At 34.7% G+C, this 13,839-nt stretch overlaps 1 protein-coding gene across 3 annotated transcripts in view; it reads right to left on the bottom strand.

Moving 5' to 3' along the window:
• Positions 1-13,839, bottom strand: part of Nfs1 (Nfs1 cysteine desulfurase) — a 161,081-nt gene that overhangs the window by 64,718 nt on the left and 82,524 nt on the right. For all 3 annotated transcript variants that reach the window (XM_090408057.1, XM_090408058.1, XM_090408059.1), the window contains exons 6-7: positions 8,738-8,836; positions 4,605-4,698 (exon numbers count right to left, since the gene is read on the bottom strand). In XM_090408057.1, the coding sequence (XP_090264183.1) occupies positions 4,605-4,698; positions 8,738-8,836 (193 nt within the window). The remainder of the gene's footprint in view (positions 1-4,604; positions 4,699-8,737; positions 8,837-13,839) is intronic.

Here is a 13,839-nt window from a genome sequence, read left to right as displayed (position 1 = left end):
TAATATGATACTGCCATCTGTTCATGCCTCTAATCTTTCTCAGAACTCTCATATCTGCGGTCTCTAGCCTTTGGTCAAGTGTTTTACTTCTGACCCAGCTCTCAGATCCATAAGTTAAAACTGGTTTGAACAATGTCATGAATGCAGCTAACTTAGTGTTCTGACTAATTTCTCTCTTATTCCAAATGAATTTATTCAATTGACTTCCTACCATACCAGTTTTGTTGATTCTGTTCTCTATTTCCATATTAAATTTACCATCTTCACTAAAAATCATGCCTAAGTAGCTGAAATGTTTTACTTGTTCTACAGGTTCTCCGTTCAAAACACAGTTGACATTTTCAATAGTTCTACCTATTTTCATTGTATTTGTGTTTTTATTGCTGACCTTCATACCATATCTATTACAACAGCTATTCAATTTAGTCAGAGAATCTTGCAGACTTGTAGCGGATTTATTTCGAAGTATAACATCATCCGCATAAAGCAAAGAGCTGACATTAACATCTCCAATTTTGATATCATGTTTAATACCACTTTCCTTCATAATGTGATCCATATAGATAATGAATAACAGAGGAGATAATGTACATCCTTGTCTCACCAAAGATTTAACATTAAACCATCTTCCTGTACTTCCTTCAATTCTAACTGCTGACTTGCAACTCAAATAAAGACTAAGTATTGCTTGATATAATGCCCCATTGACACCACATGACTGTAGCGTATTGAAAAGCATCTCTCTTGGCATCTTGTCATATGCCTTTTCCACATCCACAAAACTTAAATTCAGATATTTGTTATATTCCCATGCTTCCTCAACTATTTGTCGTAAAGTGAACTGATCCTGACAGCCTCTATTTGGCCTGAATCCAGCTTGTTCTTCACCAAGCTTTTCTTCCACAATTCTTCTGAACCGTTTCTCATGTATACTGGCATAAATCTTGCCTGGAACACTCAGTAGGGAAATACCTCTGTAATTTTCACATTCAGTTTTATTTCCTTTTTATGTATGGGTACTATTAGAGCTCTACTCCAATCATCAGGAATTCGTTCCTCTATCCAGGTCTTCTAAACAATGCAGTGCAGCCACTGTAAGACTTTTATACCACCATACTTCAGCATTTCTGATCGAATATCATCTACTCCTGCTGCCTTTCCACATTTCAGGCTTTTGAAGGCTTTTTCTACTTCAAGTATGGATATGCATTCCTGACTGCCTATTGAGTGTTTTTTACCACTGTGCTATCACTGCTTGTTTCATTTAGCAATTTTTAGAAATAATTACTCCATACTTCAAGGATATCTTTTTCTCCTGTTTTCATGTCACCTTTATCATCTCTAACTCCCTTTACAGCAATTTTCCTCCATTTCTAAGCTTCTTCAACAACCTCCAGAATATCTTACCACCTTCTTGATATTTATTTTTTATGTTCTTGCCAAAGTCCTCCCATGACTATTGTTTAGCTAGTTTTACACAGTGTTTAGCTTTCCTACATTTGTCTCTTTCAGCCTTTATTGAGGCTTCATCAGTGAGTAGCTAGACCAAAATAATACCAAGGGTATAGTGAAAAGAACTTATATACTCTGCTACAGGGTGTTCGGGATAAATTTGACATATTTATAATTAATTATATTTTTCCGTAAGTTACATGTATTAACACACACTTCTCTTCATTTAAAAGTTTGGACCCTTCTTCATTCATATACAAGATGTCAGAAAGGATGGATAGCTGGAACCCACCTGAATCATGGAAGAGAATAACTTGTATCATGATGATTCGTGCCCGCCATCAAAATAAGGATATTACGACTGCTGCCCAATGCTCCCTGAATACAGTAAAAACAATCAGGCATGAACTAGAGACTTGCAATGGTGACTACGAGGATGTAGCAAGAAGAAAGATCCCTAGCAGACGATCTGATTGCGTTCGTACAGCAGAATTCCTCGCAAATCTGCAGGAACAGGTGTTGAAGAACCCTGGCATTGGAATTCGGGCTTTGTTCGTGGAGTTGCTAACTGTAGTCAAGCCCTGGATAACAAGGGTAGCCAATGGTAGGCCGTATGTATGGCAGCAGGATTCGGCCCCTTGCCACACCTCTGGGAAAAGTCAAAAATGGTTGTCTGAAAATTTCTACGACTTCACCAGTCCAAATGTTTGGCCTCCAAACTCCCCAGACCTTAACCCCATGGATTATTTTGTATGGGGCGCAGTTGAAAAAGACACCAATCGCACTTCCAGTAATACAAAAGCCCAGTTAATGGATAAAATTAAAACAGTTTTTGCGGCCCTTCTCAGGGAGACTGTAGCATCAGCTTGTTCGAGGTTCCGAAGCAGAATTGAAGCTGTGATCGATGCTAATGGTGGTTATTTTGAGTAAATCTTGTTGATAGTATTGTAATTAACTCTGCCTGTAATGTTTTTTTGTCAATTCATTAAATTTAATAGATACAAAGGAGATTTTCTTTTTCCTTACGAAACTGTCAAATTTATCCCGAACACCCTGTATATGAGTTGTCAAAAAGGCGCACCCATTAAGTTACTTAAATATAAAGAGCCAATAGGCTTCATTTCGGCAATATAAATATTATTTAAATTAAGGGGAATTAAATCTCACATTGTTTTAAAACCGAATAAGAAACTCAAGGATCGGAATCAAAGAGTTTCATGCCGAATATAGTATAGTAAACTATAAAAGTATCAGCGAGTACTAGCGTGAGCTAATGCACGTAGTACAAACTCGGGCAACTGGTAGCAAAGGTGGAGAAAGTTCTGATCGCTATTCTTAGTATTTTCCATAATGTAAAACCCATCTCCTAGGAGATGTATGATGTTATACATTATGGTGGGAGGTCACTACCCAGACCAGTTTCAGCCTTTATTGAGGCTTCATCAGTGAGTAACTAGATCAAAATAATACCAAGGGTATAGCGAAAAGAACTTATATACTCTGCTACACGAGTTCTCAAAAAGGTGCACTCATCAAGTTACTTAAATATAAAGAGCCAATAGGCTTCATTTCGGCAATATAAACATTATTGAACATGACTGAAACCGGTCTGGGTAGTGACCTCCCACCATAATGTATAACATCATACATCTCCTAGGAGATGGGTTTTATATTATGGAAAATACTAAGAATAGTGATCAGAACTTTCTTCACCTTTGCTACGAGTTGCCCGAGTACTACGTACTTGTACTATGTGCATTAGCTCACGCTAGTAGTCGCCAATACTTTTATAATTTACTATACTATATTCGGTATGAAACTTTTTGATTCTGATCCTTGAGTTTCTTATTCGGTTTTAAAACAATGTGGGATTTAATTCCCCTTAATTTAAATAATGTTTATATCATCAAAATGAAGCCTATTGGCTTTTTATATTTAAGTAACATCTTGTATTTATTGCTTAGAAAGATCTCACCTGTTTTTGTCTTCTTTGCTTTGGTAACACATATTCTGTTGATTTGGTACTGATCCAATTCTTCTACTAATTTGATTTCTCTTTGAATGATGCTTTTTATGTTGATGGTACCAATTTTTAACTCTGATGATATTGAGTTGGGATTTGTTCCAGTAGCTTATTTTTTGTTTTTCCTTAGTTCCCCTGATGAAAACAATGGGGGTCTTGTTTAACTGTGATGCCCCTGCCAGCATGGAATTTTGTCATGTTGTACCATAATTTTGTATTATGGTTTAAGCCAATAAGAATACAATTTGGTTGGCAATTCTGAAATTGCCAACCTGTTCTTATCCATTCAGTATCCATAGGATTGGATTTTTGATAAAGATGGATAAATTGCTCATTGGATAGAGTGATTTTGCTAGTTGTTTGGCAAGTTTGTTTATATACTGCCACTACTGAATGAAGGGGGAGTGGGGGATAGTGGGTTTGTAAATTTTTTGGGACCTCCATGTATCCAAATAGGTTTGACATGGTAAAGTTTATGTTTCTTGGTAATTTCCTTAGGCCAAAATATAACTTTTTTTTTAAATAATTTATACGCTTTTTCTTTTGAGAATGGTTCAATCCTGATTTCTAATAACACATAGGTTCTGATAACATCCATCTGGTCCATGATCATGGCAAATCAGGACTGGCAGACCATGCTCTGGACATTCCTTTACACAGGATTAAATGGAAGAAGACAGCTGTGCTACACAGAAGATGTTATATGCCCAAGAAAAATTTTAGAATTAGCATCAGCTATAAAGCATTCCTCCAACCTCAACAAATATGGCTACATTAATTTGCCAAAGATCTGAATCCATCATTCTAAGATCACATTTAGCCTGACTTTCCTGAATTAACTTCATTTTTATCTTGCCCCTAGAAAATATCTTTGTTAGGATATTATTCCTTTTCAGTTACAATTCAAATTGTTCTTACAATTACTTAATTAAGTGTTGTGTGTTTACCACATTTGTAATTTATCCTCTGAAGATGCCGGGTGGAAATCCAGCAAAATATTCATCACTTCAATAAATTATTTATTTTCCTCTGATGTTGTTTAATCTCAAAATAATAATATGAAATTTATTTTAAAACATTTATGAGCGTATCAATTAATTCAGACAAATTAATTCTTAAATTTACTCACCTATTTCTTTTATAGGCTGCTTTACTCCTATTTCATTATTTACAGCCATCACAGAAACAAGAACAGTGTCTGGTCGAATAGACTTCTTTAAATCCTGAAAAGTTTGAAGAAATAAAATAAAATAATGTAATAAACTAGCTGAAAAGTGATTAAAAAGTAAAAACAAGAAGTGTATTCCATAAATGGGATAAAATTATAAACTTGATAAAAAATTATATTCTGGCTTAATCCTCTATCCAAGTGTAAGCAAACAAAGTTTATGCATGAAGTCTTTACATGACTAGGCTGCTTGTATATAGAGGCTGATGACTTCTCATCAATTGCCTTAGCATCTTTTTTTTGGGGGGGGGGAAGTGTAGAAGGGGATCCTTGGAAGTGTTGAATATGTTTTTCAGTTTTGCAGAGAGTTTAAAGGTAGTACTAAGATTGTGTAGCATTTCCATTTATTTTATATACAGAATAACTAGAGAATATCGCCTTGTCCTCCTGATCGTCACTCTTGGAAAACAGGCAGTTTTACATGGACCTGGGGAGGGGGGTAGGAAGGGCCGCTGCCACCTCCAAAAAAAATGGCCTCCCCAGGGAAATGAGTTACCACCATTACTTTTCAACATCTACGTCAATGATCTCCCCATCTTTCCAGGAACAAGAAATTTTATCTATGCTGATGACCTTGCCATAGTTACTCAATCAAAAAATTTCAAGTCCACTGAAACTACTCTATCACTTGCCTTATAGTCTAACCACATACTATACCAGCAATCAACTAAAACCAAACCCCTTGAAAATCCAGACTGGCCTTTTCCACCTTAACAATAAGGGAGCCAACAGGAAGCTATAAATATCTTGGGAAGGATCTAAAATAGAACATTCCTAGAACCCAATCTACCTCGGTGTGACTCTCAATTGCACCCTCTCATATAAAACCCACATAAAAAAAACAAAGGCAAAAGTGAATGCAAGAAACAACATACCACGAAAGCTTACCTCTTCCAAATGGGGTGCAGACCCTAACACACTAAGATCTTCTGCTTTGGCCCTTTGCTATTCTTCTGCTGAATATGGCTGCCCAGTATTCAGCAGAAGATTCAGCAGATCCTGCCATGCTGAAAAACTTGATTCAGCATTGAATGAAAGCTACCACTTAATTACAGGATGCCTGAGACCAACACCACTAAAAGATCTGTATACTTTGGCTGGTATTGCATCCCTTCAATTCGAAGATCTGCATTCTCAGCTGATGAAAGAAACAGACAAACGAATGATGAACGCCACCCACTATTCTGCCAGACTGCAGTGCCCCAAAGACTAAGATCCTGACATAGCTTCCTGGCAACTGTTGAACCACCTATAAACCTCCCAGATACAAGACTTCAAAAATGGTTTGCACTATATCCTGAAAATAATACTGGTATTCCAATAGCTGAACATCTTCCACATGGTGTCCACTTGGACTGGAATATTTGGAAAAGCCTCAACAGACTGCAAACAAAGCCTCATCAAATGGGACTACCTCACTGGCCCAGACAATTGTGAGTGTGGGACAACCCAGTCCATGGAACACCTTCTTTCTTGTCCCTTTCTTCTATCACCTTGCACAAAAAAGGACCTTATATCCTGCACAGAAAGAGCAGTTATTTGTGCAAGATACTGGAGGAACATCTGACCATATTTATTGTATATAAGTTATGTATAGTTTCCTTTTTTTCATATTTAATTATTATTTCCCTGTATAATTCACCTACCAAATCTAAGCTGATCTCATTGTAATGTATCCTAATTTGTTGTAAATCATGTTGTATCACTTACTTACTACTGTATCACTTGTGTTTGTATACGAAATAAAAAATTTATTTTATCTGATATTGCTTTAATGTATGGATTAGCTATGGTTTCACTGTAATCAATATTATTTCCATTTTTAGGTGTGGTTTTCGTGAAGAAGTTTATTGATGATATTTTTGCTATAGACATTATTTATATACATTGCTGATAATTTATAATTCATGCTTAAGAGCTTGCTCATCAGAGCAAATTGTTATTAGTCTATTTTTTTAGGGTTTTAATAACTCCAAGTTTTTGTGAAAGGTGATGGTAAGAATTAACATGTATGTATGTATTGGCTGGTATGTAGGCATGGAGTTGCAGTAAACAGTGAAGAATAGACTGCCTGAGAGAAGACAGGTGACAAATGTATCCAAAAATGAAAGAGTTTGAGATTTTAATTTTAATGGCTAAACTGTATGCATTCCTGTTGTTTGTTTAGGTGATGGAGGAAGGTGTTTAAAGTTTGGTGACCAGATAACAAAAAGATCACCAGCATATCTAAGCCAAAATATAGTTTTTAAAGTAGAAGAATCTACAGCATATTGCTCAAAAGCTTCCATATAAAATTTCAATTGGAGGAAATAATAACAAGACCATTGCTCTATCTTCTTTTTATAGGCAAAAATTATTTTGTTACACAAAGTAACTGGAATGTAGCATGTGAGCAAAGAGCCATAATACTGAGCAGAAATTTAGTCAGCAAGAGAAGAATTATCTCACTGATTGGGACATTTGTGAAAAGGGCAGAAATGTCAAAACTAATAAATCATCTTTGCAGAACATTATGTTTTTAATTTTATTTATGAAGTGTTGTGTATGTTTTCATATAGAAGGGCTGAAATGGCCTGCCAATTCCATTACATTATCTAGGGGAGCATGTAATGTGGTAATAGCTTTTTAACAATGTCTGATGGTCAAGAAGAGTGACAAACTTAAGTAACAGTAATTTGACAGTTTTCTTCTAATCCTCTTGGTTGTTTATAGTTAACAAGTTGATAAATGTTGCTGTCAGAAACTAATTCATTCATTTGATGAAGATAAGTTGATAGGTTGACAGGGGAGCATGTAATGTGGTAATAGCTTTTTAACAATGTCTGATGGTCAAGAAGAGTGACAGACTTAAGTAACAGTAATTTGACAGTTTTCTTCTAATCCTCTTGGTTGTTTATGGTTCACAAGTTGATAAATGTTGCTGTCAGAAACTAATTCATTCATTTGATGAAGATAAGTTGATCTCTGTTTATTTGTTTTTAATAATTTGATGGCTGTTAGTTCTGTTTTGGTGAGATTGTTACAAACTGCTTTGGTATTTTTCAAAATATTACAGGTTTCTAAAGGAATTTTATCAGCTATATTAGAGAAATTAATGTCTCTTTCAGTATGGGTGCTACTGCAAAGTTTATGTAGTCAACTTTGCAGTAGCACCTTTATTAAGTAGCAACAGTTACTGTTATTTAGGGTGTAGCTGGACAGGGTGATCACATGGCAGTTCAATGCCAAGTGATCACTTAATCTGTCAATGTGGTCACTCCTCATCTCTCTTGTTTGCAGGTGGCTGTTCTTACATTCACTCACTGGGGAAGAGATATTCCAACTGGTTATATTTGCATGATGGTTGTTTTAAATCTTTTCATGTTTCAATCTACGAAATTTTGCTATTAGTTTTTCTTTATTAGTTTCCAGAATGTGTTTAGTTGAGTGATCAGTGATAATTTCATGCACATTCAAAATAATAAGATCTATATAACTAGAAAGAGTTTGGATTTTAAATTCATAACTCGATTCTGGGCAAGTGGGCTCAGAATTTTTTATTTTTTTTTACCTAGTCTGGATACTCCTCCAATAAGCAGGGCAGTGGTCACACACTGGATGATGAAAATCATGTTCTTCCACCTAAAGTGTTTACGCATTTAAATGGACCCCCCCCCCCCCCAAAAAAAAATCTTGTATTTCCTTAACAGAATTACTGACAGTGATTACTGTCAGAGTTGATTTTAAAAAACCATATTCATTAAGATAACAAATATGGTATGAATTCAATATACATGTACATAACTAATGCTATTTATTTCACTAATCTATTACCTTCTATATTTATCATATTATATGTTCAAGTTTTGTGTTGCACTACATATTATACTAAATATCTAATATCTGATGTAATCTTGAAAATATTCGAAGTTTCAAACATTCACATAATTTTATCACTGCCTCCTGAATGGAAAGGATATGCATATAACATGATCACCTCCTTATCATTACATACTGAATAAGAGCTACAAAGTTGAAAAAAATTATCTGCTTACATCAATATCAAGTAGACCAGACTTTCCAACTTTAAGGTAAGTAACTTCATATCCTTCGGACTGCAAAAAACGACAAGAATCCAGCACACATTTATGTTCCTAAAAAAAAAAAAATATATATATATATAATTCCTTATTTTTACATTTTGCACTTTAGCATTCCTTTCTGAAAATGCATTTTCAGAAGGGAATGCTAAAAGTGATAATTATAAGTAAGAATGTTAATAATCCAACCACAAAGGATGAAAACATTAACCATTGTAGATTATGTCCATGTTATTTCAACAGTACTGTGCATTTTGTATCCATATTTTAGTTGGTTGACATAAACTGCTAAGACCTGTCCAATAGGGAGATAAATCTATTAAGAAACTAATGAGAAATGACATTATACACAACAGCAAATATAATTCCTGCAATTCTGTTTTGACACAGCATTAAAAAAAAGTATCATGTTTTATTAAACAGTTTTTTTAATTAATTATAACTTTATGGCTAAAAAACATATTGGTAGGAAATTTTTATTAGTCATTGATGGTACACTAGAAAAATAATAAAACCAACTAGTTTTGCCAACACATATAATCTGGTGGCTTCTTTAAAGCTTTTTAATGGGATAAATGAGGAAAGCAGTTGGTGTTAAAACAAATGAACTGCTAGAAGAGAAACAATCCCACACAAATTAAATATAACTACAGTAATGCACATGTCAGCTATCTCTTTGTAGTCTATACATAATTGTTGGAAAAGTTAAATTCTGGTATGTCAAAAGATCTCATGTAGGCTAGACTACAGACACATGGTATCCTATACATACCTGTAAACTCGTAGAAAGAAACATTGTTCTACTTAGGAAAAACTAACTAACTCACCTTTTGATTAAAAGCTATATAAAGGTTCTTCATGTGCAGTTCTAGCAAGATTAGAAACATGTCTTTCCAAAACAAACTTCTTTGTTGATTGATACCAACTGAGTTATGAAGGCTATGCACTTCAGAAGAAATGAAGCAAAACATATACGACAAGACAATGGCCTGATCAGCTTATCAAATTACTTTATTACTGTCCACTCTCAGTAATTCCTTCAGAGTTTAATAACTAATAAGTGGATGAAATATTGTATATTACTAAAGAAAAATCAACAGTCATTCAAAAAAAGAATTCTGGAGGATAATTTCTTTGATGATGATCTTTTCAGAGCAGCAGCACAAATAAATAGCCCCCCTCCCCTCAACACATACAGCACACAGACTAAAAGAATATATATGGGAGGCTGCAGAAATATTATGCCTAGAATTTTAATGATAATAAAAAAATAGTTTACTTTTGTCATCTATAAAGTTATTGTTTGAAATTAAGTTGTACATTCCATACACCTTAATTTCAAAGTAAAGTAAATCAGCTACTGAAACGTTGCTAAAGTTTTTTCAGTGTCTCCACAGTGCACTTTAAAGGATTACAGGACAATGTATACTCTGTGAATGGGGAAAAAAAAAAAGTTTGATTCTCATCATGACAAGAGAAATGAGTAAAGGCTACTGGTTTATGAGACCTGAGTGTAGGGCATACTGGATAAGGGTAGCGAATGATTAGGAACATGGATTTCGAGATGGGTAGTGCAATAACAGCTAGGTTTGGAGGTTGAGGAAATAGTGGGAACAACCTGAAGCCATAAAATATCTAAATCTTGATATAAAAAACTGCCTAGCAAGTGAACCTGGAACTGGTGGCTGATCTAAGGGATGTACATAAGGAGCAAGTGAGCCTGAAATTGGAGACTGATATAAGGGCTGTAGTAACAACTTTTGTACAACAATCAATCACCATCAATACATTTTTGACAATTTTCCTCAAAATTAGCCTGCTATCTATTGGGACTCTAATACTGTCAGATCTTATATTTCAGTCTTCTAAGGCACTTCTTACTGTATCAGTCTATCTAGATACAAAAGAGAGAGAGAGAGAGAGCACTTTGGTGCTCCACTGGATCATTTTTACCTGCCATCTGGGCATGAAAAACCTATTTTCTAAGACTTTTCTCATTCTGTTTAAATGCCCATGCCATCTGAGAACAGCTATGCTTACACACTAATGATGTCAAGTTTCTTTATAATACTTCATTTTTAATATGATTCTGCCATTGATATCATATGTTCATCCCTAATTTTTCTCAGAACTCTCAAATCTGTGGTTTCTAGTCTTTGATTGCTTTATTTTTAACCCAACTCTCATACCCATAACTGGTTTCAACACTTTTGCATACTGCTAATATAATGTTTTAGAAAATTTCCCTGTTATTCCATAAAACTTTATTTAATTGGCTTCCACCACACTAACTTTGGTTATTCTATACTTATTTCCATATTTAATTTGACATCTTTACTAAAAACTGTACTTACTTAAACAGCTGAAATGTTTTACTTGTTCTAAAGGGCATTCCATTAATCCTGCGGAGGTCACGGTTGAAAAAATTGCAGCGTAGGTCGAATGTATCTGAGAGATACATTCATTACTAGTATGTGCTAAAATGCAATAAAACTTTAAAAAAACACTGCAAATATGATACATGATGATTTATTTATTTTCAGTTACAATCTAGACATTATTGAAAAAAGAAACAAAAACAAACAAACAACTAAACCAATACTATACTGACATCAGAGTTTGCGGTATCTCTCAGATACAATTTACCATCACATATCACTTTCACTTTTGCATTAGACTCTATCATTCTCATCATCAGACTCGAGTAACATTCGCTGAATCTCTTCAACATCTGATGGTTTATTCAATCGATATATTTTTCCAGACATTTTCAACGGTAAATAAAATAAAAAAAACTAAACCAATACTGTACTGACATCGGAGGTCACGGTATCTCTCAGATACAATTTACTATGAAATATCACACACCTTTACATAACACGTGTTAAACCAAAACTGACTGCATAAACAGTGTGGAATATCACTTGTAATATATGCATGCATGCACAGCTAGTCATGACCTCCAAGCTATATACTGGATATGTGTAAGAATATTTATATTAAAATTTGTTTGTATCTGTCAGATCAGCAGCGACCTCCGCAGGATTAAGTATGTTGATGTTTTCTACATTCTTGGTTATTTTCACAGTTTTTGCACTTTTATTGCTGATTTTCAGAGCAAATTTATCACAGCAGTTATTTAATTTAGTTAAAGAATCTTGGGAACTTGTAATGTTATTTAAGGGTTATAACATCTTCTTTGAAAAGAAAGATGAGTTTGATATGATAAATTCTCATTACAGCAAACACCATTAATAACATACTCCATCACTATAACAAACAAAATGTCTCAACCAAATCCCCATAGGTATAATGCTGTTCTAAAGGAAATTTACTACAGCAAACTATCCATTATGGCAAGCTATTCCTGTAGCCCTTATGAGTTTGCAATAGTTAGAATAGACCATATCTTGTTCTGCGCTTTTTCTTATGAATCTTGAATAACGGTAGAAATAGTAGGCATCCTTCTGCTTGTAATGTGCTTCACCCATTTTGGATGGAGGTATTACAGTTAAAGTCACTGCATTAGATACCAGCACTGTTAAAGAGAACACTAAGTTGTAGGAATAAGGAAGTTATTCTCCTGCTTTACAATGTTTTGATAACATCACATCTGGATTACTGTGCACAGATATGGTCACCTGGGTTTCAAGAAGATGGGGAGACAGTTGAAAAGATTCAGCAGTGAGTAACCAAGATGATAACTGGCCTATGGAATTGTGCATATCAGGACAGACTGAGAAAATGTGGTCTTCAGCATGAGGAATAGATGGAGAAGAGATATAACAGAAACATACAAATTAGTACAGGGATATTACAGTATAGACATAAGTGACATTTTGCAGCTTATGGATGATGAAGGTAGAACTCAGGGTCATCCCTAGAAGCTGGCTAGGGATGCTGTAAGGAAGCACGTGAAGTCCAGTTTTTTCTCATGGCATGTAGGGAGTGTGTGCAATGGGCTGCCATTTAGATTTTGTGAGTGTTCAGTAAATGTGCTCAAGGAGTTATGATAGGTATTTAAGAATGAGTGTCTAAATTGGCCCTCCATTGATGAATCCTTGGAGGTGCATTCATAATAATAATAATCACTGTTTTACAATTAATTTTACATTCAATTCTGACCAATGATTTAAAACTAAAGTATAGGCTATATACTGTTCTGTATGATGTTCTTTCATTTGTACCATATAACAATATCATTCTGAAGAGCTTCCTATTGGCATCTTATCATGTCTTATCTAGATGTCCAACATTTGAATACAGATCCACATTACATTAGCATGATTTCTTGTCTTGAACACCTTATCTTGAAGTAAAAGTTTAGTCCTAACAACTTATATTTACCATAAACCCAACTTGCTCTCCAAGTTTCTCTTCCACTATTTTGCTTGGCCTCTCTGAGCATGCTAGCCTAAATTTTGGCCTGGGACACTCAGTAGCAAAATTTCTCTTAATTCTCACATTCAGTTTATTTCCATTTTTATAGATGATTACAATGTAGGCTTTCCTCCAATCATCTGGAATTCAACCTTTTGAGATCTTATGAATTACATGGTGTCACCACCATAGAATTTTTTGCATCCATAAAAATTTTACAGTGGACAGATATCATCTACTCCAGCTACCCATCCACATTACAGGTTTCCGATACTTTAAAAAATATAAGCCTTATACACTCAAGGAGCTATATAAGCTCATCGAGAACAGGCTTTTACAAACATTCAAGTCCATGGTGAGATCCATGACCTATTGGTTGGGGAGTGGGTAAATACTGTCCACTTGACCAACCAAGCCAGCAGCTATCATTATCAATATGTTGTCCTGACTGCATTTCTCTTGAATATTTTTTGCCACTATTCTTTAGCTGCTTGTCTTATTTAATAATTTTTCAAAGACATTAATCCCAACTTTGAGAATATTCTCATTTTCTGTTTTTATATCCCCTTCATCATCTCTAATTCCTCTTCCCTCAATAGCATCTGGAACACTTTGCCACCTTCATGATATTTATCTTCTATATTTTTACTAAAGTGTTCCACTAACTCATTTTACAT

This window comes from Typopeltis vanoorti, chromosome 18 (assembly GCF_054136105.1).
Source record: "Typopeltis vanoorti isolate ZY-2024b chromosome 18, IOZ_Tvanoo_1.0, whole genome shotgun sequence".
Taxonomy (NCBI): domain Eukaryota; kingdom Metazoa; phylum Arthropoda; class Arachnida; order Uropygi; family Thelyphonidae; genus Typopeltis; species Typopeltis vanoorti.
This window is presented reverse-complemented; position numbering and strand designations above follow the sequence as displayed.